Source organism: Vitis riparia, chromosome 7 (assembly GCF_004353265.1).
Source record: "Vitis riparia cultivar Riparia Gloire de Montpellier isolate 1030 chromosome 7, EGFV_Vit.rip_1.0, whole genome shotgun sequence".
Taxonomy (NCBI): Eukaryota; Viridiplantae; Streptophyta; class Magnoliopsida; order Vitales; family Vitaceae; genus Vitis; species Vitis riparia.
The window spans coordinates 8551547-8578645 of record NC_048437.1 but is presented as its reverse complement, the minus strand read 5'-3'; the positions used below and the strand labels follow the sequence as shown (position 1 = coordinate 8578645).

Here is a 27099-nt window from a genome sequence, read left to right as displayed (position 1 = left end):
CAGTGTTTTGAGGAAAGTTTATATGTATATAAATATACATTTTGTGGGTGATCTGTCATCTGTACCTCTGTAGTGTAGTGGGATTTTGATTGCATTTTCGGCGCAAGTCACGTCACGCGTTTTCTAGTAATGATGCAATGCTCCAAACCAACGCTAATCACACTCATTGGTGTAAGTGATCAAACCGTGGAGGTTGACTAACAATCCTACAATCTCGCTATTGATTTATGCTTTAAATCCCTACCCTATCCTTCCAACTTGGCTTTATTTTAGTCCTTTTATCTTTTTGTTTTTCTTTTGCTTTTGTTTTTGTTGCTTTTGATTTGGGTGGTTTGGATCTTTGAATTTAAGCAAGGTGTTGAAAGTTTTTAATGTGACATGGGAGTCCATTCAGCTGATAACTGGTGCTCTATTTATTAGTCAGCAGTTAATACCAATTGTATATATGGATGGTGAATTTCCATGACAGAATTGAATGTCGGTCAGACTTCACATGCACATCATAATTTTAAAAAAGGAGAAAATTGTGAATGGGATCAGGGAAACACTGCACTGCATACACCGCCAGTCTCTGAGGAAAAAGCAGACAGCTAGCAGCCTCCTCGTGGTCACCATCAATTGAAATGTGAATGTCTACAGTCCATTCTCCTCTATTTGAAGCAAAGGGCATGGGGGGCTGCTTTTGCTTTCTTCATTGCTTTGTTTCTTTTTGTGGTCTGCCTTGTTTAAATTCCTCATTGAGACAATGACATTGACTAATGATGGTCGTAATACAATTTATAAAATTTATTGGACGGTGGTGGTGGAGGTATATTGGCCATGAAAGCTGTAAAGAGGTCATAGTGAAACAATGGGTTGTGTTGAACCGACACTCATGTGGTCATATGGACCACCTGTCACTCCACTTCTTCCATCCCTAATCCCCTGCAAACTTAAAAATCATAGTCAACTTATAGAAATAGGCATTTTGGCCTTAAACAACCTCTCAAAATTCTCAAAGTAAATGATATCAATAAGAACGTGGCTATGGGGTTTACTTGCATTATATCCAAATATGATGATTCCTTGGGCAGCCAGCCCTAAGATTCTAAACAATGATAGATATTTAAAAAAAAAAAACAAGGGGAAATTAACGAAGGGAGAAAAATGAAAATGTCTGCCAATCATGGGGCACCCATGTGAGCTGTTTTTTTACGGATTTGAACTATTGACTTGTGACATCGAGTGGGTGTCCACACGGTTTGCCACTGCCCAATGGCCACAAAAGACGCACCTTGTCATTTCAGCTTATTTTACTTCCTCGAGGTTCGTTCTATATTTGAGGTTGTTACAACTTATAAAGGGTAAATAGGAAATGTAAAAGACAATGACTATAGGTAATGTATTTTGAAAATTTATAAATACCTACCTAACTTATATTTTAGATATTTAGAGAAATTTATGTGTTTTGAAAATTTAAAAAGATTTATCTTGATTTTAGAAATATTTATATATTTTAAAATTTTAAAAGACTTGATTTTAGGTCTATTTATATATTTAAAAAATAATAATAATAAGTGAGGTATTTTTTATCCCTTTTAACAATTCACTATCTTTATCTTACATCTTGTTATCGTTTCTATGTATTATCTAAAATTGAACAGCCAAAAGAGAAAGAGAAATTTTTATTTTACGGAACTTTAATTCAAAAAAGAGTTAGAAATGATAATGTTTTTGTATAATGACTTCTTTAAAATAAGGATTAATAGTGCAATAAATCATTTTATAAATCCCTATATATTTTTCATTTATTTTTAGAAATATTAAAATATTTGAATTCTCGACAGTGGGTCAAGTAAATTTTTTTTTTTTAAATTATGTTCTAATTTGTTGCTTGAAGATCATATCATCTATTTATTTTTTTACAAGTGAATTTTATCGTCCAATTTATTATAATGAACCTTATTAACAAAAAAATAAATTGTTAACCTTACTTACCCTTAATAAGAGTGATGATACAATGCAACCTTAGGCAATGAAAGTGTTATTGGCATTTTGATATACTATTAATTGACTTTTTAATATACCATTGATTGGAATCCGTTCTACTCACTAGTAAATGGAACAATTTAGGGTTAGCTACATAGTGCAAATCCAATTTATTTGGGCACAGTGCTATTATGAGTAGATTAGAGTAAAATGTTCTTAAATAATAATTAATCATACAAAGTGTAATATGTAATTTTATCTTTGCATTGGAAGTGTTAAATATTTGAAAGAAAGTGAAATAAATGATTGAAAAAAAAAAAAAAAACTTACTTGTTAATTGACCTTTTTGTAAAGAAAAAAAATGATGTCTCTAACTATATTTGATATTTCTTATTAAATTATTTTTTTTCTTATTGAGTTGTTTAGTTCATCAAATGATATCGGTAAGGAGATCAAAACAGAAAGAGTGTTTTTATTTGAAACCACTCTAAACTTTATTTTATTTATTTGACTAAAAATTTAATATTTTATTTAATTTTAGATTTGTTGGTTAATGACATTCATGTGTCTGGGTCTAGAGTTTTATATATATGAATTGATTGCAATGTTCTTGGTCTCCAACTTATACATTTTTTTGTATTTATTGAACATGTTCTATTAAATAGGTGGTATCAAACATATATTTTCAAATTTAAATAATATACTCAAATCTCATTTATTTATACACTTGTACCCAAGTTTCATTATTTGCATGCTTATACTTGGATTTTGATTCCTCGTATCATTGTTGAAGGATTAAGATCTTATCACTCATATTAAATGGGAATTCACTACTTATGATGATGTCAAATTTCACTTGATGGTCACAGGATAGGCATAATGTCATATGAAAATTGGACTGAAAGGGAAATCAATTGTGGGTTGCAGCAAAATTATTACTACGAATTGAGAGGAGTGCCTTTACCTTCCAAAAATTAAGTTTGAAATGGGCAGTGGTTGCTGCAGCTAAGAAGTAATGTTTTCATTATGATGTTTGGTGCTCAAACGGGAACAACATAAGAGAAAAGGCCATCATGGAACCATTGGTGGTGGTCCACTTATTCATCCTTTCAACGACCCCCGACCCCCCGGGAGGAAAAAGTAGAAATAGCCATGGCTTCGGTTTTTTGCTTTGGTATATCAATGTTTTAAAAACCCGTCGACCGGTCGCCTCACCGGTTGGACTCGTCCAACCGTTTGGCTCTTATACCGGTGTTCAGCCTTTCAAATCGTCGGCCTGTCGGACCAATGAGCGAGCTGGATAAGCTGCCTGGTTCCCAAAGAACCTGTCCAGGGTGGGTTGGATAAAATTTTACTGTGCTGCTCTAACCACGTAGCCCATCTTTGATGACGGGCCCTCTGCCCAAGCCAGCTTGCGCGCAGTTCAGTTGTTGCACACAGACAGGCCATGTATAATTTTGCGCCAAGGGACTTCAGCCACTAAACCACCCAATTGCTTGAGTAACTATTGCTGAAAAATAAATTAAATAACAATGACGACATAACCATTTTTTTTTTTCAAATTATTATTATATAAAAAGTAAAAACTATTAAATAAATATAAATATTTATATTTCCATTGATTTTAATCATATAATGATAAATATAAATGAATTAATATAATAATTTAAAAAAATTTAAAATAATAAATTACATAAAATATATAGATAAAATTAAATATTATAATTTTTTTTTATCTTAAATGTATTTTTATATTTAACTATTATATTATTTTATTTAATAAAATTTAAAATATTCACACTGATAAGGGAGAATCAAATATATGTGCTGCATTCCTTTTCTGTTAGCATAATATCCGCTTGTATAGCTGTAGGGATATGCTCAATATTTGTATTTGATTCTTTTATATTATGTAGGAGTTTACAACTGTAATTATCGTGTATATAATGAAGAGTTATCTCCTCATCCGATAAGGAGGATTTCAGTTATTTATCGTGTTTATCAAACACCTTTACACACATTTTTATTTATCTTTATTATTTAATTTAACATATCAAATTTAAAAAATAAAATATTATTAAAATTTTTAATTATATATGTACATTTTTTATTTTTTAATTACTTTTTAAAATTTTATAAAATATATAAATTATATATTTATGAATTATGACATTATTATCAACCGTTTCTTCAATAAAATTGCTTCAATAAAACTGTTTCTTCTGTATTTATGTAGATTATGTCAATAAAAAAATATAGCATTTGTTCATCATATCTTGAAGGGGTGGTTTCCAATTATTTTATACACGTTTTAGAAGGCGGTCGCCGACTAGTGTGTGTCCACCGATGGCTAGAGACAAACAGCTGACTGCAGAGAAACCACGCGAATGAATACGATGTGCTGTTTGTGTGGTATGACATGAGACTTGTAACTTGTAAGTGAGCTCTTCTTCTCGCGCTACGACTCCTGCATGGCTTCCACGTCTTGCCTCGGCTTTGCTACGTGTAGAACTCAAACAACTCCCCCTCTCGTTCAGTGCTACCTCACCTTTGAAGCCAATTCACCCAAATTTTCAAACCATAAGTACTATACTAAAACTTCCAATCTGCCATTTTCAGTTTGATTTAATCTTCAGTATGTCTTCAACAGAGAAAAGTTCACAACCCATAGTAGGTAAGCTCCATAGCGGTGAAGGTTTTCGCTCTCTCACTATTTATTTATTTATTTATTTTGGGTGGCAGATTTAGCGAGAGATATATTGCTATGGAGGAGAAAGAAGATGAGCGTGGTGGTGTTTTTCATATCAACAGCAACATGGGTATTGATGGAAGTCTACCAATTCAACTTCATCACCATTTTTTGTTGGGTGGGCATGGCGGTTGTTACTTCATTGTTCATATGGGGCAACATGTGCAGACTTCTTGGAAAGTAAGACCCTTCCGTTTCATTAATTTATTTATTCATGAGCTTTTTTATTTTTTTAGCATAATTGACCTAGCATAGAGTTTTGATTCTGGTTGATTGGGTTTCAGAGAGCCCCCAAGCTTGTCCGGATTGGAAATCACAGAGCAGTCAACAACAGAGATGACAACTTTATTCAGAGAATCGATAGAAGAGGCAGTACGATGGATGTTTCGCGTAGGAGCGGAGAGTGAGTGGTATGTTTTTGCAGGTGTAGTTACTGGTCTCTGGATACTCTCCATAGTGGGAAGCTGCATGGATCTCCTAACACTTGCTTACATAGGTACGTAACGTTTAATTGATCTTAATTAATAGAAGGCGCTGTAGTTCAATCTCCTGGATATATTTGGTTTGTGATGGAGTTACAGGTATTATGATGAGCATGACCATTCCTGTAATCTATATAAAGTACGAGGACAAGATTAAAAGGTATGGAGAGAGGGTGAAGGTGCATTGGAGAAAACTTGTCGAGATTGTGGATGAGAAGGTGTTTATGAACGTGAAGAACAAGTTATTCAAACAGAAGGAGAAGGAGAATGAGAAGAAGGGGATGGAGAAGGAGAAGAAGGTTGAGTAGTGGGTTGCCTTTTTCCAACCCAATAAAGGCCTGCATATATTCTTAGTAGTTCTTCTCGTTGATGTTGTTAGTAAGCATTGTAAATTTGCCGTTTCAGTATTTTCTTGAATGCGTAACAAAATATGGATGTAAATAGCAAGTTGTTTCAGCCCATAAAGGAGTATGATCCTTTTTCATTTTCTTTGATTATGTAAATTTACAAGAAAAGTCAAAAGTGGATCCGTGGCGCAATGGTAGCGCGTCTGACTCCAGATCAGAAGGTTGCGTGTTCGATTCACGTCGGGTTCAATGTTAAATGCTAATTTTTTGTTTGACGGAATTCCAGTTTTAGGCGCATGGGCTCTGGCTTCTGGGAAGTAGCGGGGTTGACTGGTCCATTGGAATCTTGCGAAGCAGCAACGAAATTAAGTGCAGTCAGTCCATTCCAGTTTTGGGCCGTGGGCCCTGGCTTTTGGGAAGTAACAGCGTTGACCGGTCCTTAAGCTGAAAAGTAAATGGGGAGTTTTAGGCCCGTGGGCTCTGGCTTCTGGGAAGTAACGGGGGTTGACTGGTCCATTGGAATTTTGCGAAGCAGCAACGAAATTAAGTGCAATCAGTCCATTCCAGTTTTGGGCCGTGGGCTCTGGCTTCTGGAAACCAACGGGGTTAGGCTGGTTCTTGAGCTGAAAAGTAAATGAGGAAAAAACTCAACTTCGCGTCGAAGTAACAACGAAATTAAGTGGGATCAGTCCATTTTAGCATGTATAAATGAATATACCAGGGGAGAGACATGGAGGCATCAGGTATGGCGAGGGGAGAATTCGAAATGAATATACCAGGGGAGACACGTGCAGGTATGGGAGGAGGAGGGGAGGCTGCTCTAGGAGCTGTGATGGGGCAGCTACTGAGGGCCGTACTGCGTGCAAAGGATAGGGTTGTGCGATTCAAACCCATGCTCCAAGAGCTCCAATCCACACTGGAGTCCATCATCCCAAAGATATCAACGAAATTGACAGATTAAATCAACAGTTGGATGATTCTCAAAAGGGGGATATAATTAAGCTGAGGGTGGCGTTGGAGAAAGCCCAGATACTCGTGGAGAAGTGTGAACGTCGCTTGCTGGAACTGCTGGAAAAGAATCGTTACGCCAAAAAGCTTCAGAAATTGGATCATGCGCTTCTCAGATTGTGTCAGATTGAATTGCAGGTTGAGCAGTTAAGGGATGCCAGAATGATATTGGTTGAGGTTAGGCAATTGTATCAGAAATTGGATTCCTTGAACAGGAAAATGAACTGGAGAGTAATGCCATGCACGACTATTTCAGCCACTAAGATATTAACAAGATCCCCCTAGTCCATACCATATAAAACGAAGTGTGCGATTGTATTATTTTAGATTTTCTGTTGTTGTACTCGTTGGATTGCTATTTTGTTCCCTTACAGTAAAAACACAATCAACTACTTCGAAGTTATTCTTAGTACTGTATAATCAGTAAGGGCAAAAAGAAAATACTGGAATGGCATAGGTGAATCATCAGTAGTCTCCACAAGAACAGTTCCCATCCTCAAAACAATGAAACCAATTCGAATCCCTCACAATTATTTTTTTCTTATCAATCTCGGAGATGAACTTAATGGCAGTGTGGAGTCTACACAAGTTCTTAAGTTCTTAAAAACCTTGATCAACATTCTTGCTGGGGTAGAAATAATGCCAACTGCGACTGCAAGCTTTTCACTGTGGCAGGAAAGGTTTTGTTCCTTCTGCTCCTCCTCCACATCATGCAACACGAAGTTCATGAATGACTTGCCCAAAACTCAGCTCTCCCCAGAAGTACAGATGCTGAAACAGCACATGTGAGCCTCATATCATCAACTGGTTCACTTGAAATAACCATCTTCTTGAAATACCACAAAGACTTCATCACTGCTTAATCAGTACTGTCATCACTGCTGTCACCTTCATGCTCGGAACAGTCATCATCACTTTCTGGGCTGCCGTGATCAATATAAGTATAGGCCAGAAAATAGTAAGTGGGTATATTCTTGACTACTTTAGCTGTCTGCTTGAAGCTAAAGACACAAGAGTGCACATATCCCTCAGAGCATCTAGATAAAAAGAGCAACATGCAGGGGTCCGAAAATCCCACAAAGGAGTCAACTCCTTTGAAACTTCAGGTCCATAAGCCACATTAACAGCCAGGTATAAAGGTATGAATATCAGCAAGGGTATCTTTATCACTACGTCCACACCCAGAAAGTAGAACCGGACAGCTTTTAGAATCTCACCTTTGTCCATATTCTGAATCTCATTCTGAGTTTCTGATATTTCTTTCACAGCTGGGTCCTTCACCTAAAATCTTATCTGCTAATAACAATTGGCATGTAATTACTGGCCCTGAATTTATGATTTGGTGCTTCACAGAGTAGTTGTCAAAGATGCCTTCCATCTGGGGGTCACTCAGTTCTCCTTTGTGCTGGTTTAGTCCCACAATATTGCCTCTACATTTCTGAGATCCACACAGGCATGGAATGTAACATGATACACATTTAATTCCCTACAAAGAAATCCACCACGCCTATGAACATATTCAGCAGTGGGAATATTATAATTCTTCTTCAGAAACATCCATCATCACATTTTCGGCCAAGTATCTTGATACTTCAATTGATGACCACTCCTTTGACTGCTCAACAAGACAACACATAGGGACCAAAAGAAACCAAACAATACATATCCCACTGGAATCATATTTACAGTTTTAACTAAAGGAAGAATCCCATCTATAAACCCAGAATTTTATGTTTACCCAGCTGGGCCATGGCAAGAATGAGGACACCCACTTAGGTGATTTAGAGAGAATATGAATTGTTTTACCACTACCAGTTTGCATTTGGACCCCGTAGTTGCATGGGTGAATGCTGGATTTCCTGGAACAGTTCTCCCCTGTCAGCACCATCAAGGACCAGAGCTCTTTTAGCTGCAGCTTCTGTTTTCAAACTGATAATGGCTATCCTTCTGATCTTTCCACTCTCAGGAAACGTCACACAGTGGAGTATCCTCAACTTGCCTGGTCGGAAATTCTTTCTTCCATGTTGCCGAGATACCCTTGGGAAGTACAACAAGAGGTCTGGCTTGGGAAGACTTAGCCAGGAAACTCTGCATGAAGCTGATGATCATGAAAGTTTTCCCAGACCTTGGAGTATGAGCCAGAATGCCACCCCTGGGATTTTCTGCCACCAAGTTGCTTAACAGAAACATGACTTGCCTATCCGTATGAAGCACTTGCGGTTTTTGCAATGCAACCAATTGGATCACTCTCAGAAACTGTCTCAGGTTGCCAAATATTCTTCTACTGCAGATAGTAATCACCGGCAGACCCATCCCAATTTACAACTTGACTTTGACCACTAAGGCATTTCAATCCATTATTTGCAACTTGCTCATGCTATGACATTTGTTGGTGAAGAAATTACCTGACAAAACATTTCTAGTTTGATTTTACTGATCATTGTCCACAAACACTGAGTGATTTACAGATGGATTATAAGACTAACAACCTCCATTCTTGGTCAAATGCACCATAGTACCCCCAGGATACTGTGGGTCAAAGAAGAGTAGCAGTTTCAACCACTTCCACCATCTCAGGCTCAGTGAAGGCAGCCTGATAGTGATTCCACTAATGAATTGCCCAACAGATAAAGCTGCCCAAGTGGTACATATGAAGGCAAATAAAGAACTCTACACCATGTCCTATTAACCGCTTGATATGGAGCTGGTAAGGTTGCATGACCTGTTCTTGGAATTCTTCAAGTGAGTGAAGGTAGCCACTGGTTTCTACCTCTCAGGCCTGGTTCATCTCTGGGACATTTCGTTTAAAGAAAAATTGAATAGTTTTCCAATAGTGGTCACCGCCAGCCAGCCATGTGTCCATATGCATGCCAGTAGGAAACCCCACAAAGATGCATTGGCTGGTATCTACAATAGAAACAAAATTGGAGGATGAAATACTTTCAAATCCATCTAGGTCATCATAATATTCAGTGTCACTCCCTTCTTCAGAATATTTGAGATAATCATTCCATTGAAATTCAGGAACTTCCTTATTTACCATGAGTGGAAAACAATCTGCATAGAACTTTCTGAATCCACCAATAGATGAAATTGAACTTCTGACATCTTCTCAGTTGGTTGAAGGCCACATGGACGAACATACATTTTCCCATAATCTCTCCTCTTGAGATTGAACAGAATACTGCACAAGCATGGGCTGCACTAGTCAAAGCTGGGCCATCGAGATGCTTCAATATATCACAGAAGATATCACTGCTCAAGGAAGCCATGTTGTCAACCTGTGAAACTGACCTTGCCAGTCCTCTGATCACCATAGATTAAACTGAAAACAGTTGCAAGCTTCCATCTTCATACTCAATTGTACCATCAATGAGCATTTTAGACATTGCAAGCGTTCTTCCATGAAGATAGTAGCTGCTTCAGTGGTTCTTCTAGAGCATTTTGATACCCATCCTCGAGTCAGAGATAGACAAGCCAGCATCTAAGCATATCGATCATCCTTGAGAATCCAAACTTCAAGATGGCAGGCAGTATTAGATATCCGTAGTAGCCAGGGAGGAGCATACTAGGCTCCTTCAAACTGATGAGTGGGTGAGACCAGGAATTGGAACTGGTTACTGGCCCAGAACAGAAAGGTCGAGGTTCAACACGGAGCTCATGAGGTAACCGGATTATTTTCCAAGTTGTGGTATAACCTGCTCCTTCACCTTCAAGTTTATCAGCTGAGCCACCCAATGGTAGAGCAATTCCCCACAAACTTTTCCTAGAAAGATCTGCGCAAGGGTTGACATACTCTTCCAAATATGCCTTCCCCTGCTCATAGAGGATCATCGTAGAGATATCTAGCAGAGTCACGTAAAAACTACCATCACCAATGCAAGAAATCATCACCCTCTTGTTTGGCAGGGCCTGTGCATACCCAAGAGTGACACCTACTAACCAACCAATTGATCCGTATTGCATTTGGAACTCATATCTGCATCCTCTAGGCAATTTCAGTTTCTGACAGTTAAACCAAGAATCCTCAGTCTCAGCAATGACAGCAGTCTCACTTGACAGCATTTTCTGTATATGCTGGAACAGAACATAAACCCTCAAAGGCTCCTTGGGATCAGACTTAGGAGACTGTCCCTCAGGAACATAGACTCTATGGTAGTTCTCATAAGCAGTGGTATTGCATTTGAGCCTCTTGGAGAGTGACTTGAGGAAATCTTTCATCAAAATGCACCCAAATGCAGGCCCGTTAGCACTCCAAACACCATTATTAGATTCATTACATCACCATGCTACAGAGTTTATATAACAGGAAGCACTAATTGATGGTGATTCTGGTAGTGATTTCCCTAACCAACCAGTTCAAACAGGGATAAGCAAAGTACAGTATAAAAAAAGATGGAAGAGCAAACAGAACAGTGATCAGAATGTACTGGGTCAAGATGGCTGCACTGGTAGGTATTGCATACAAAACAATCAGAAGAAATATGATTACCAATGGGAACTTGGCCATCAAGTGAACCTGATATCAGAAGCTGAAGTTCATGCTTTGTACTCTTCCATTCCCCCATTATCAGCAATTCCAATGGAAACAGTAGGAGAGCCTCAAGACTCTGTATCCATTCAATAACTGGAGGTACATCAACCACTTTCTGATGAGTTTGAACAGGATATCCATCATTAAATGGCTGAGGAAATTGACATCATCTATCACCTCTGTTTCTCAGTCAGGATGCAGAACTCCTCCCCAATGATTCTGCAACTGCAATCACAGGAGCCCCACTACTGCCAGTTCCTCCACCCATTCCGGCAGCAACAAAGACCAGACCAATAACTTGAGCTTTCGACTTCCCCAGTCCATCAAATCCAGAAACCACTTGGAGTTAGAAACATTTTCTACCATCATCCCAGAACTTCCAGGTAGTTTACAAAATAATGGTTGGTATTTTTCAAAAGCAAAAGAGGAAGGCTCAAGAAACAGAGCACGCTCAGAATCCATTAATCAAGACTCCATCTCATGCTGCACTCAATGGGTCTAAACAGGTGAGACAAGCAGAGAGCAGTGGCATGATTAATCAAATATCAAGCTCAAAAACAATCCATACGTCAGTTATTGGCATGAGAAATCAAAGAAAGCAGAAAAGAACCAAAACAGAGAAAGCATAAAAACAAACTCAAATTCAGCAAAACTCAATCCACAACCAAACAAACTAACAATGCTCAAGTAGCAAGAAAAGATGATGAAGAACAGTGATAATGAGGAAGACCCTGAAAAAACACGATACTCCATACCTGTGAAACTCCTCTCCAATGAAGCTCACTTAGCTTACGGCCATCCTCTGCCTCCAGAACCAGCCAGATTTCAAGAGCTCCTCTGCTTCCTGTATCCTTTCTTCTGCTCAAGAGGCTCTACCCCCCCTCTCTCTCTCTGTAAACCTCTCTCTCAGAATATCTGAATATTCCCCTCTCTGCTCTGGTTTTTCCCCACGTAGCCCCCGAAAATCCTAAAAACCTGCTCCCTCTCTCCTCTAATCACCACCAGAAAATGCCCTCTCTGCCACATGTCTTCTGCTCGTGTCTTCCCAGAAATGTGCTGTCTCCCTGCTGCAGAAAAATGTCTCCCACTATGTTACAGAAAACCAGTCTCCAGGTGGTAAAAAAAAAAGTCACAAAAGAGTGTTAAAAAGGAGAGCCCCCCTGTCCAAAAGGAGGGGTCTACAAATGGATTTGCCTTATATATGATGATAATGACAATGGATGGTTTCATTCTAATCTCTGGGTCTCTGATGAAACACACACTCCTGATTGGAGAATGATCTTCTCTCCCTTTGAATGGCTATTTGACCGATTTAGATATAAAAATGTTACTCCCATCAACTCAACCAAGCCTGGACACACCCTCCTGAATTCCTGAATTGGAGAATGATCTTCACTCCCTTGGAATGGCTATTTGAGTGATTTAGATAATGAAATGTGCAATTGTATTATTTTAAATTTTCTATTGTACTCATATTGGATTGCTATTCTGTTCACTTACAAAAAAACACAATGAACTACTTTGAAGTTATTCTTAACACTACATAGTCAATAAGGGGAATAAGAAAATACTGGATGGCATTAGGTCAAAATCAAATCACCAGTAGTCTCTACATGAACAGCTCCCATCCTCAAAACAATGAAACCGATTTGAATCCCTCACAATTATTTTTCTCTTAGCAATCTTGGAGATGAATTTAATGGCAGTGTGGCAGTCTACGCAAGTTCTTAAATTCTTAAAAACCTTGATTAATGTTCCTGCTGGGGTAGAAATAATCCCAAATGCGACTGCAAGCTTTTCGCTGTGGTAGGAAAGGTTTTGTTCCTTCTGCTCCTCCTCCACATCATGCAACACAAAGTTCGTGTCAGGAACATACCCTTCTTCCTTCATCCTCTTTGAAAGCTTCCCCAGAAACTCATGTATTTCCTTGGATTTTGCATGGGATGTGTCTCCCACTAAGAACACATGAACCTCTCGCTTAATCTCAATCCAACTCAGACCTGGTTTCTTTACCACTCCTCTAGCATCCATCACCTTCCTGACTTCTGCAACACCACCCCACAAACCAGCTGTAGCATAGATGTTGGCCAGAGTTGTATATGTAGCTGGGTTCTCAGGCTCTATCTCAAATAACGCTTCTGCTGCTCGTTTTGCAAGTTTAAGATTTCCATGAATTCTACAACCACCAAGCAAAGAAGCCCACAAAAACTTATCAGGCTTCATTGGCATTTTATCAATAATATCTTCTGCTTCTTGGAGTCGACCAGATCGGCTCAATAGATCAATGAGACAAGCATAGTGATCAGCAGTATGTGTTAGCCCATGTTTTTCCTTTATTGAGTCAAAATACTCGAGTCCTTTATCGACTAAGCCAGCATGAGTACAAGCAGAAAGAACCCCAACAAAGGTAATGTGATCAGGCTGAGTTCCTGATTTGAGTAGCAGCTCAAAGAACTGAAGAGCCTCATCAGGTTGACCATTCTGAGCATAACCACTAATCAGGGAAGTCCATGATACTAAATCCGGTCTCGGCATCCCATTGAAAACCTGTCTTGCATTCTTAATATTCCCACACTTTGTGTACATGTGAACAAGCGTGCTAGCTGCAAATGAGGACGGGTCAAACCCAATTCTTGTCATATACCCATGAACCTGCTTACCCAATTCCTCCGCAGCATGATCTGCACATGCATTTAGAACCCCAGAAAAAGTGAACTCATTGGGCCATATCCCAGATTTCAATAAGTCTGAGAACAATGCAAATCCCTCTTCCCTTCTACCCTCCTTGAAGTATCTATCAATCATTGCCGTCCATGAAACAACATCTCGGTCAACAGTTTTATCAAAAATGTGTCGAGCTTCCCCTATACTCCCACACTTCCCATACATATCCGATAATGCGCTCCAAACCACGCCATCTAAATCCAACCCTATTCGCAGTATATGCCCATGAATCTCCTTCCCAAGATGCAGGGATTGAATGGCAGCAGAAGCAGCAAGAGCACTAGACATTGTAAATTTATTGCATTTAAAGTTCTCATGCCTTTGCATTGCTCTAAACAACTCCAAAGCTTCTTCATGCCGGTCATGGCGAACATACCCAGATATCATTGCCGTCCAAGAAAAATTATCTCTTTCCGTCATTTGATCAAACAGTTTGCGAGCCTCCTGAAGCCGACCCGCTTTTGCATACCCAGAGATCATAATATTCCAAGAACACAAGTCTCTCTCAGCCATTTCATCAAATAGCCTTTTAGCATTAACAAGGCTATTACATTTGATATACATATCAAGAATGCGGTTGGAGATGACAACCCCAGGAACAAAGCCGGAGGTTTTGGTGTGGGCATGGACCTTCATGCCCTCATCAAGGGCTCGAAGCTGGAGGCAGAGCTGTAAAAGGGTGGAGTATGTTGCGGCAGAGGGTCGATCAACGTGGTCCAGTATCTGAATTGCCTCACGCAAACGTTTCTGTTCGCATAGAATGTCTATGGCTTCTTTGAAGTTGTTGTCTCTGCAGAGACGTTTTACAAGCTCATCTTTGGCACCTGATTTGAAGAAAGTATTGTGAATAGGAGGCTTACTCAACTGGGGCTGAGAAGTAGTAGAAGAAGAACAGATAGCCCTTCTGGGACTGAAGAGTGTTAAAATTTTCCCGACTTTATATACTTGCTCTGATTTCATCTCCAAAACACAGCAGAGAGTGGGATCACATACACAACTAGGATTCAATATGTTTATACACTGCAGCAGAGCCCCACTTCGTCTCTGGTGCAACAGGGATGGCGACGGGCGGGTGCGGACTGATTTCCATCCCACTCGATTTTATAGATCTATTCGCATTCATTCCCATTCCCATTTCCATTCCAACAAAAAATTTAAACAAAAGCGCAATTAGGTACGAATATTTATACCATCTTCTCGTACCAATTCCATTTTTTTTAATTAATTATATTAAAAATAAATATATCTTTTGAATAAATATCATACTTTTTCTAACCTAATAAGACTTGAATTGCAAAAATTTAATATAAATAATATGTTTTTCTATAAGTTGATGGTTATGAAAAAAAAAATGGAAAGTTACTTTGGAAAAGCAATGGATATATTATTTGAAAAATGGAGTGTTTTAGGGATTTATATTAAATTTAATGATTTATAAACATTAGTTCAATAATACTAGAAATAATATTTATTTAGTTTTGTTATAAATTATTTATAAAATGATATGTAGGGGGTCAATTAAGTGGGATAATTAGGTGTCAAGGGTTTGAGGAGAGAATAGAGTCAGAGTGAGAGAAAGGGAGGAGAGAGTTGAGTAGAGTTAGAGGGGTTTGGAGAAAGTGATGGTGGAACCAAGGAGAGCAACAAAGAGAGTGGGAAATAATTTTCTATTTTGAAGTCCTAATTCTTTATTTTGAAATAAATGATTTTTTTTTTTTATAGTGTTCCAAAATAGTAACTCTCACATTAATGGATTGGTAATAATGTGAAAGCTTTTGAAAATTAAAAGTGTCATAAAGGCATAATGGTCCTCCTTCCCTCTATCCCTCTTCTCATTCAGCCTTAAATGATTTGATCCATAATAATCCTACCTAGATGAACCTCTAAATCCATCTACCAAGGATAAGACACTCAAACCAATCCCAAAGTGCTTAATGTGGTAAGACCAATTCCACTATTGACATTACAAGCTCCACTTCCAACTCAAGAAGACATATTCACATCAGAGCATTATATCAAAGGTAACTCCTTTGAGGGGGATGTAGGAAATCATCTAACTACTTATGAAAGAAACATCCTTCTTGTAATAAAAATAAAGCATCTAACAGTCTTAAGTACATCTAGTTTCACCATTACCAAGAGATAGGGCAAGAGGGATCGCATTGCAAGTTTTACAAGCCTATTACTAACCTTAAAATATGTTTAGAGATAGATGTCTAAGTTCAAACAATGCAACATTATGGCATAGGAGTTCTATAAGGAGAACACAGATTTGTCCATGCATTGAAAATCAAAGGCAAGATGCACAAAGGGTCATGTAAAAGGAGAGTGATCTAGAGCGTGTACTATTACATACCACATGTGGCAATATTGTTATATCATAAAAATTGATCAAACAACCAATAGTAGGTACTTTCTCAAATCATTAAAAATTGCTCATGATTCTAGAAGCAAGTTGTATTTGATAGTTATGCGAATTGCCTTTTACTAAAGATAATCTAATAATACTATATAAAGATAATGTTGAATATATTGTTTATATCAAAAGAAAATATATTAAAGGTGGTCAAATCAAACACATTTCATCAAACGCGTCTACAATAATCTAACAAATCTATTAAAAAATGTATCACCATCGACTACATCAAAGAAGTTAAGACACAAAATTAGAATATAAAAATTTAAAGATTTTCAAGTTAATATTTTAAAGAAAGCGTGATGTGGATGTAGTATATTATACTATTTTTTCCCCTTGATTTACGCTTTGTCCCATTAAATGTTATTAATAAGACTTTTAATGAGGTAGAACAAGTCATTGAAAGAATATTATACTATTTCTTCTTTATGAAAATATTTCTTACAAATCTTTTCTAACAAGCTTTCAATGAGACATTTTAAAATGCCCAACATGCAAAGGGGAGAGTTGTAGAGGTATTAAAAAATGTATGGATATTACATTTTCCATTGAACCTTCATCCATATAACTTTCATCATCATGGTAAAAAGTATTTGTTTTAGCCATTATGATTGTGAACCTACAAATGAGGTCAAAGTTTAACTTTAGAGTTGATTTTGTCTGAATTTGTCTCTCAATTGTTCTCCTTACTTCTTTCCTTTTGTAATAAAAAATAAATTATTTCGATATCAAAACTTAAAAAAAGAATGAAAACTAGTTCCATTGTTCCATATCGCCTACTTGGGTTGAACTGGCCCGTCTGGGCCTACGACCGAGCCTGGTCCATGACAGGAGGCTGACAAGAAATGACCAAAGGTAATAAAGAGCGGGAAGGGGATATCAAAACTTTGTTCCTCAATAAGCAATTCTTCCGTTAAAAAAATAGAATCCGATTCGGTCAACTGAGTCTTTCGGGCGAACAAGTGGAAACTTCTTCTCCATCTTTAAGAACTCTTCCTCACTGATCTACAATTAAGAATCTCTCAATGCCCATATCCTCATCCCTTAGGTTGCTGAACAAACCCAAAAGGAGATTTGAGTTTTGGATCGTTGTCTCCGGGGACCACTAGAAGTTGATCGGTTGCGTTGCAGGGCTGGGTTGGGTTCTGTTTTTGTTCAACATCTTGATTAATTTCTTTGTATTTTTCCTCCATATTCTCGGCAAGCAAGCTCCAGAGTTCTGATTTTGGGGGACTGAAAGCGCTTTTTGGGCTGAGGAGAGAGGATGGCTTTGGAACTTATTGGAGGGACAGTCGTGGAAACACTGATCGGAGAATTGATAAAAGCGATTTTAGATGAGGGGAAAAAGGCAGCTGAGTTCCAGGCCATCTTCGATCGCCTCCAATCCACGCTCATCTCCATAGGTCCAACGATCCAAGAGATTGAAAGGTTAAACAAAGAGTCGGATCGTTCAAAGGAAACAGAGCAGTTGGTCCAAATGTTAAAAGATGGGAAGGAGCTTATTCAAAAGTGTTCCAAGGTCACATGGTGGCACTATCATAAGAAGTGGAAGTACAGCAATAAACTTCTGGACCTAGATGAGTCTCTTCTTCGTTTCTTTCAGGTGGATATGGCAGTGCAGGGATTCAGGGACATCAAGGAGATTAAGTTGGGTCAGAGAGATCCATACCATTTGAAATTGGGTCCATGCCAGGCTCCTGATCCCCCTCCTCTTACAGTTGGACTGGATATACCCCTGCAAGAGTTGAAGATGCGGCTGTTTAGGGATGATGCATCGGTGATTGTGGTTTCAGCTCCCGGAGGATGTGGGAAGACCACCTTAGCTAAAATGCTTTGTCATGATCATCAAGTTAAAGGTATATATCCAAAAGTAAATTTGATCCTGCCTTCTTAGTTTTAATATAGTAATTTATCGAACCAAAACAGAGCATTCTGTCCAACTCTAATAATTACTTTGCTCAATTTTACTTAACTTTTTATAGAGGAAATCTCATTTATGTTGCTTGAACAGAAAAATTCAAGAACAACATCTTCTATGTTACCGTATCAAAAGCCTTCAACCTGAATGCCATTGTACAGAGTCTATTTCAACATAATGGTCATGGGGTTCGAGTTTTTCAAAATGATGAAGATGCAGTCAACCAATTGGAACGACTACTGAACAAAATAGCACCAGCTCCTATACTTCTGGTTCTAGATGATGTTTGGAGTGGATCAGAATCCCTTCTTGACAATTTTGTGTTTAAAATACCAAATTACAAGATTCTGGTTACATCAAGATTTAAATTTCCAAGATTTGGTTCTACCTATAAGTTGCCATTGCTGAAGGATGAAGATGCCATGACTCTTTTTCGTAGCTCAGCATTCCAGCAAGATGGGAGGTCTTATATGCCTGATGAAGACCTTGTGGAAAAGGTGATGATCGCAATCATTTGAGTGAAGATTAAGAACTGGGCCTTCAATTGGTTGTGCGCAATTCTGCATTACTTTCTGTAGTTTTTGCTTTCCCCTAAATATACAACTAAATCCTTTTGGTGGCATTGAATTGCAGATTGTGAAAGGCTGCAAGGGATTTCCCCTGGCCCTCAGAGTCGTTGGTAGATCACTATGTGGCCAGCCTGCAGAGGCATGGGAAAGTAGACTGCTGACATGGTCAGAGGGCCAATCCATTTTCAGTTCAGATAGTGATCTACTTCTTTGCCTCCAAAGTAGCTTAGATGCCTTGGCTGACAAGGGTATACTGAAGGAGTGTTTTATGGACTTGGGCTCATTTCCTGAAGACCAAAAAATTCCTGCCACTGCTCTTATAGATATGTGGGCAGAACTGTACAAACTCCATACAGGTGGTGTCTTTGCCATTAATAACCTCCAAGAACTCTCCTTCCGGAATCTGCTTAGTCTTGTAGATGCAAGGTACTTACACATGCTTCCTTTTTTTTGTCTTCTAAAAGGACTAAGGGCTTGTTTTCTAACTTCAAAAAAATATTTGATATTGAAAACAGTTTTTTGAAGATTTATTTTGAATACAGGTAGTTTTTTAAAACAAGTTCAAGGTCTTTTCAGATGTTTTTAATATTCTGAGGAAAACATTATCGACTTTTTTTTTTATATTTGAGTTCTCAAACGCAATTATATTCTTAAAAATAAATGAATGGTCCTAGAAAGCCTGTTTTTTGATAGCTGTCTTTGAAAATGTTACCAGCCAGACCTAATTTTCTGTCATTTGTATTCTTTGTCTATTAATTAACTACAATTGCTACTAATAAAATGCTGCAACCTCCAAAATAATCCCTAGTAATAAAATTTCTACACCACCAACACAAAATGGGGCCATGGATTTTTCTTATTGGCACAATATCTCCATGAACAACCAAATTCTGCCTCTTCGCCAGGAAAGATGAAAGTGATGTTGATGGCTGCTACAATGACACCTATGTCATGCTGCATGATCTTCTCAGAGAGCTAGCTATTTATCAAAGCAGCCAGGAACCCATAGAACAGAGGAAAAGACTAATTGTGGACTTATCTGGAGACAAAGTTCCTAACTGGTGGACACAAGACAACCAACAACCCTTTGGGGCTCGCCTTTTGTCTATCTCCACAGGTTGGCCCTCTTTCTCCCTTTCTTAAAATATGATCAAGTGCATAATATATGGTACCTTGCCTTCTGACACCTTCTAGTATATATGCTTTTGCAGATGAACTGTTCTCCTCAAGCTGGTGCAACATACAAACACCTGAACTGGAGGTCCTAATACTGAACTTCCAGTCAAAGGAAAACTACACATTACCAGAGTTCATGAAGCAAATGGAGAAACTGAAGGTTCTAGTACTAACAAATAATGGCCCCAGCCCTGTCCAACTGATTAATTTTTCAGTGCTGGGCTCTTTACCCAGTCTAAAGCGAATCAGGTTCGAGCAGGTTCGAATTCCTCCCCTTTGCAACACCACAGCAGAATTCAAGAACTTGGAGAAAATATCCTTGGTTATGTGTAAAATCAGTGAGGCTCTCAGCAACCGTAGCATTCAGATTTCAAACATGTTTCCAAATCTTGTGGAGCTCAATATTGATTACTGCAATGACTTGGTGGAATTACTTGAGGGGCTTTGTGATTTAGTGGAACTAAAGAAGCTTAGCATCAGCAACTGTCCAAAGCTATCTGCTCTACCCAAAGGAATAGGGAAGCTGGGAAATTTGGAAGTGCTAAGGCTCCGAGACTGCGTGAAACTGTCAGGATTGCCGGACTCAATTGGAAGGCTCCATAAGTTGAGCGTACTTGATATTAGCGGTTGTCTGCAAATAAAGGAAATACCAAAACAAATGGGAGAGTTATGTAATTTGAGAAAGATCCACATGAGAGAGTGCTGGAGCTTGTGCAGGAGCGAGTTGCCAGCATCAGTGATGAATCTGGTGGGTTTGAAGAAGGTAATCTGCGACACAGAAACTGCCAAGCTGTGGGAACCTTTTGAGTACCATCTCAAGAACTTGAGGATATCAGTGCCAGAAGAGAATATCAACTTGAACTGGCTTTGAAGTCTTTCATTTCTGCGTCTCCAAAGTGGCGTAAGCACTGCTGTTTTCCATTCCATGCTCTCTTGCTCTTCGTGTGAAACATGTAACATTATAGAATGCCTTTTAGCGTAATCCAAAATCTTTTATTTATTTATTTATTAGAACTCCATCTTGTTGGAATTTTTTATGCGTGTGGACTTATATAATCAATGTGATAATGTCATAAATTAATGTTATTTTATTTTTACATTGTGATCCATAATGAGACTGGAGACATATTGTTGGTTAATTTTTTATAGGTTCACCCTAAGTTAAGTGGTCCAAATAATGTTGTTTGATTTTTTATGGGCTCACCCTAAGTCAAGTGGTCCAAATAATATGTGTAATATGTGATATATATATATATATATATATATATAAGTGCAAAGAAAGACTTCTTCTTTTTGGAGTAAAAAAAAAGCATGTACTGCACACTCGTCTTGAAAATACACACGAACTGAACCTTGGGTGTAGAAAGGGAAGAGCTCATTGAACCCAGATTTTCATACCATCATGGACTGAGCATATTCTTGGACATGGACACCAGTTGATGAGAATCAACAAGCATTCAAGGATCCATTGCATGTTCTAGTTGGACCTATTACTAAAGCAAGATCCAAGAAGATCAGAGAAACACTTAATGGGCTAATTCAAGATATTTGGGTTGATTCTAACACAGGACATTCGAAACTTGGCCCAAAGGAAGATGAAGGTGTAAAAAATTTAATCCAAGCTATTGAAGGCTAATCTGGCTTGATTGGGCGTGATTTATGGCGTAGATTATTTAGGGTTTTAATATTTAGTACGTTTTTTTTCAATCATCACATATAAATAACTTGCACTTATAAATAGCATGCACTCATTGTAATAGAGGATTATTGAATAAAAAATAAAAAAATGTGAGACTTTGCTCTTCTTTTGGTTTTTCAAGAACTGTAAACTTATCAGGGATTCTTTCTTGTGGCGTTCAAACTTTATACCTTCAGTTCATGATTCCATTGTAATTATTGGGTCAAGGTCTGTTACTTATACTTTTAGTTCACGTTTCACTTATAAACGTTGGGTCAAGGTTCTATCAAAAATCTGTATTTTAATTTTCTTGGGCAATTATTCCAACACTTTTTGTTGAGTCTCAAAGCGTGTCGATTGAGGTTTGCATCACCAGTGGAGTATGAAAATGACCTTTTATGATATTAATCAAGGTAAGTATTTCATTTATTGTCATTTAATGCATGTTTTAATGTCTACATGTGATCTTATGTCGTTTAAAATTTCATCACACCTATCATACCTGGAGAATTGAAGAGTGATTCTTTTATCCAGATACAAATATATAGATCGGAGAATTGAAGGGTGTATCATATGTGCCGTACAATTAATTTCATGAGTATGCATGAACTTGCACATAAAAAATAATAGGCGTCTCTTTATTTGCAGATGCCAATCTTTAACCCACCATCTCTATATCTGTTTGCCTGCTGAGACACCCTTGGAAAAAGGAAAGGAAATGAAGGAAGTTTGACTTGGAATCTTCGCGGTTCGGGGTTGTCGAATTACTTGTGTGACGGGCTCTTCTGGCTTCTATTCAGAATCTTGATAGAAATTGTCGCACAACCTCTCTCCCTGAGCAACTCCCCAGGAAATTAAGATGCAACTGAGGTTGATGGCTGCTACAGCGATGCCTTTGTCAGCCAGCAAAGGTCCAATATCAACTTCGCTGCATTTGTGTAAAGACCTGAAACTTGCTTGAGCTTGCAGGTAATGGAATACCCTCTAACCCAAGTTTGGTACGTGGAGGCGGGTATTACAAGGAACGTCTCATCCCTCTTCCCGTTCATTTCCATGTTTATGTTTCGACAATTCAAATGATGAAGAGAATTGAATAAAAAATTGATTTCAACTAAAATAAGATTCGCTTATGAATGAGACTTTGATTTATTTCTAATAAAAGATATTTTGATTCCTTCTCTGATATAATTTTATTTTAAATCACGTTTAAAAGAATACAAAATAAAAAACTTTTTTGAATAATTTAATTTTTAATTTGATTTTGTAAAAAAAAAAAGTAAATTCAACTTATATAATAAACTAAATTTAATTTAAGTTTTATTAAAAATAAAAATAATTTTTTAATTATAAATAAATTTAAAAATAAATAGTTTTTAATAAAATATGAATAATAATATTAAAATAAAATCATAAATTATATTTTTTATAATATATATAAAAAAAATATAGATATTAACGACTTTACAAAAATATAAATTGAATTATTATAAAAATATTAAATTAAAAATTGATTCCATCTTCTATTTATTCCTATTTTGGATTGTTTTGAGAATGAGAATAGTAGAATAAAAAAATTTATCATTATAAAAAAAATATTATTCTCCCCAAGATATTGATTTTATATTATTTCCCTTTGACCTCATCTAATTTTGGTCTTATTCCCCGTGTCAAACGCATCTTTTGGTCACGATTTGTAGGTGGATATCCGTGTCAAACGCATCTTTTGGTCACGATTTGTAGGTGGATACAAGAAATGGAAATATATATTTTACTTCAATTCATATTTCTCTCTTAAACCAAAACCAGCAAAACAATTAAAATTTTATAAAAAATTTAGTCAAACAAAAGATCAACTTAAAGTCTCTATCAATCCAACTTAAAAAAGTAACCTACCATGGATGTAACATGGAAATTTACGAGATATAAAGTAGTTTCACTCGTTCAATCTTGGTTGCAAAAGTCATTTTGAATTGAAATTGGTAAAAAAGACAAGTCGATGCAAGTAATTTATGACCAAATCTTTACATAGAAAATGTTCAAATGAATTCTCTAGTCATATGCCTCATATAAAATGAAGTAAATCATATGCTAAAATGTGTAAATAGTACAATAATAAATATTTTGACCGACTTTTGTTTTATGGAATCCTTTAAAGTACTCGTCTATTAATACACCTCAGGCTTAACTCTTTATAAAACGATGTTAAGTTATTAATTAATTCAATTTTTTTTTAATAAAATGATAACTTAAATTTATCCTTATTTATAACTTAACTTAGTTTAACAAATATTATAGAAATGTTGGAATTGGCGTAGAAGTTGTGTTGGAATTGTTAACAGTTAAATTACATATTTTTAATAAAATAGTGTAATTGACTTTGAATAAAAGAAAGTTGAATGAGATTCTTTCAAGGTTTTTTCACACGTTTGGAAAATAATCGGTTATCCCATTAGACTTAGACTAGTCTTTCTCATGTCTAGAAGATAATAACTATTCCATTAGACTAGTGTCATCAAAATATAAAATTTTAAAAAATAAAAATGAAAAAAAAAGGGGTTTAGTTATATTTAGTAATTATTTTCAAAAATAATTTTATATTTAATAGAAAAAATAGAAAAATATGTTTGATAACCAAAAACTATTTTTTATTTTGTTTTTAAAAATAGAAAATATGATATTTCAGATAATATCTTTTAATTGATTTATATTATTTTTACTTATTTTTCGAAACCTATTTTAAAGAATAATTATTCAAACATGTGGGATGATTAAAAATAAAAGACTACACATAAAATTATTTTTAAAACATATTTTAAAATATTTTAGGTTTCTTAACAAACTTTTGTTTTATAAAATATTATGAAATAATTTTTAAAAACTATTCTTAAAAACTATCTTTTTTTAAAAAAATAAAAAAAACAATTACCAAATAGCCCTTTTTGCACTTTCCGTTGTATTTCCTACCAAGTTTACCTTATTCCTCTTGGTCTTCTCCACTATTTCTTCATACGGTGTTTTTTGTTTTAAAAAAATTAAAATAAATTTTAATAAACACTAATATTTAAAGATAAAGAATTGAATTATTAAGTTGTCTGAATACTTCTTATTTTTTATTTAAACAAATATAAAATGATAATAGCTCCATATAAAAGTGGAGAAATTTTTAGACTTGACTAAAAAAAAGAACAAATAATTTCAAAAGTTGTTTAAGAATTATAATGTTCTACATAGATGTTACAATTTTTACTTTTATAGCAAAAAAAAAATGGAATTTTTTATTTTCATTTTAAAAGAACATGGTTTAAATATATTTATTAGAATACTCAAATTCTTAAAGCTATCAAATATTACTTATTTTCCATTTGGAACTGAAAGAATAAAAGAATACTAACTTTATTTTAATTTTCAATTAAATCTACAATTAAAATATGCACCAAATTTAAACCAAAACCAACAAAACAATTAAAATTTCATAAAAAATTAGTTAACAGAAGATCAGCTTAAAGTTTCTATTAATTCAACTTAAAAGAATACCATTGATATAACATGGAAATTCACGAGATATAAAGTAGTTTCACTCATTCAACTTTGGTTGCAAAAATCATCTTCAATCGAAATTGATAAGAGAGGCAAGTCTATGCAAGTAATTTATGACCGACTCTTTACATAGAAAATGCTCAAATGAATTTTCTAGTCATATGTCTCATATAAAATGAAGTAAATCATATGCCCAAATATGTACATAGTATGATAATAACGAATATTTTGACCGACTTTTGTTCTATCGAATCTTTCAAAGTACTCGTTTATCAATACACCTCAGGTTTAACTCTTTACAAAACGATGTTAAATTATCGATTAATTCAATTTTTTTTGAATAAAATGATGACTTAAATTGATCATTATCTATAACTTAAATTAGTTTAACAAATATTATATAAATGTTGGAATTGGCGTAGAAGTTGTGTTGGAATTGCTGACAATTAAATTACATATTTTTAATAAAATAGTGTAAAAGTCTTGATCTTTGAGCCCAATTGACTTTGAATCAAAAAAGTTAAAATGAGGTTTTTTCATATATTTGGAAAATAATCGTTGACTTTGAATAAAAAAAGTTTAAATGAGGTTTTTTCACATGTTTGGAAAATAATCGATTATCCCATTAGTCTTACACTGGTCTTTCGCGTGTCTAGAAGATAATAACTATTCCATTAGACTAGTGTCATCAAAATATAAAATTTTAAAAATTAATTTTTCTAAAAAAATATAAATGAAAAAACGGGGTTTAGATATATTTAGTAATTATTTTCAAAATTAATTTTCTGTTAAAAAAAAAAATAACATGTTTGATAACCAAAAACTATTTTTTATTTTGTTTTTAAGAACATAAATCATGAATTTTTTTAATTTTTTTATATTATTTTTACTTATTTTAAAGAATAATTATTTAAACATGTGATGATTAAAAATAAAATACTAGGCAGAAAAATTATTTTAAAAATATTTTAGGTTTTTAAATAGACTTTTGTTTTATAAAATAATTTTAAAAAGTTGTCTTTCAAAAAAACTTTCGAAGACAATTACCCTTTTTGCACTTTCCAATGTATTTCCAACCAAGTTTGTGTGGTCTTCTCCTCTATTTCTTCATATTTACTATACTTTTTTTTAAATTAAAATAAATTTTAATAAACACTAATATTTAAAGATAAAGAATTGAATTATTAAGTTGTATGTTTGAATACTTCTTATTTTTTTATTTTAAAAAATATAAAATGATAATAGCTCCATATAAAAGTGGAGAAATTTGTAGACTTCAATAAAAAAAACAAATAATTTTAAAAGCTGTTTAAGACTTATAATATTCTACATAGATGTTACAATTTTTATTTTTATAACAAAAAATGGAAAATTTTTATTTTAAAAATAAAAAATAATAGTACTTTTTATATAAAATAGAGGAATTTTTAGAAACTTAAAAGATAAAAAAAATTCAAGCTATTGAATTTTTTTATTATATTAAATTTTAAGGTTTAAAAAGGTAATTTTTAAAGGTATATGGTAAGTTTTGTATAAAAATTCTCTCATTTTCTTTAATAATTTTTATTTTAAAAATAAAAATAAAAATAAAAATAAAAAGTTGAAAATAAGAATTTATTTGGGAAGTGTTTCTAAAACTGATGTAAAAAATGGATTTTGATAACATGTTTTGAAAACTGTTATACGATATTTTTTTTAAAAAAAAGACCTATTTGAAAATTTAAAATAATTTTAACTTATTTGTTATATTTTTAAATATATTTAAATTTTTTTTTTATAATACTTTATTTTTAATCATTTTTTAAATTTATGTAATTATTTTAAAAAATATTTTTAAAAAATAAATAAAAACAGTTAAAAGATATTTTATCCAAACATCATATTTTCTTTTCCGTAATCAAATATATATATATATATATATATATTTTTTTTTTTTTGGAGTACCAAAAACTGTTTTTGAAACAGAGAAAAGGTAAAAGGGCTACGTCCCCGC

The 27099-nt window shown here is 35.2% G+C and overlaps 3 protein-coding genes and 1 non-coding gene across 4 annotated transcripts; 3 read left to right on the top strand and 1 right to left on the bottom strand.

The window, feature by feature from the left end:
- Positions 1-4576: 4576 nt before the first annotated feature.
- On the top strand, positions 4577-5649 carry LOC117919226 (reticulon-like protein B13). Its single transcript, XM_034836359.1, has 4 exons — positions 4577-4642; positions 4711-4897; positions 5002-5213; positions 5299-5649. Exons 1-4 carry the CDS (start codon positions 4606-4608, stop codon positions 5505-5507), a joined length of 645 nt encoding a protein of 214 aa, XP_034692250.1. The 5' UTR covers positions 4577-4605; the 3' UTR covers positions 5508-5649.
- A 74-nt stretch (positions 5650-5723) lies between these two features.
- On the top strand, positions 5724-5795 carry TRNAW-CCA. The gene has a single exon. It is a non-coding gene; the product is annotated as a tRNA-Trp (tRNA).
- A 1187-nt stretch (positions 5796-6982) lies between these two features.
- LOC117917393 (pentatricopeptide repeat-containing protein At4g37170) lies at positions 6983-14935 on the bottom strand. The gene has a single exon (XM_034833657.1). The coding sequence runs from the start codon at positions 14770-14772 to the stop codon at positions 12685-12687; it is 2088 nt and encodes a 695-aa protein (XP_034689548.1). The 5' UTR covers positions 14773-14935; the 3' UTR covers positions 6983-12684.
- A 2210-nt stretch (positions 14936-17145) lies between these two features.
- Positions 17146-20988, top strand: LOC117917348 (probable disease resistance protein At5g66900). The gene is made up of 5 exons (XM_034833590.1): positions 17146-18084; positions 18240-18643; positions 18780-19141; positions 19621-19832; positions 19927-20988. Exons 1-5 carry the CDS (start codon positions 17493-17495, stop codon positions 20760-20762), a joined length of 2406 nt encoding a protein of 801 aa, XP_034689481.1. The 5' UTR covers positions 17146-17492; the 3' UTR covers positions 20763-20988.
- Positions 20989-27099: the final 6111 nt, after the last annotated feature.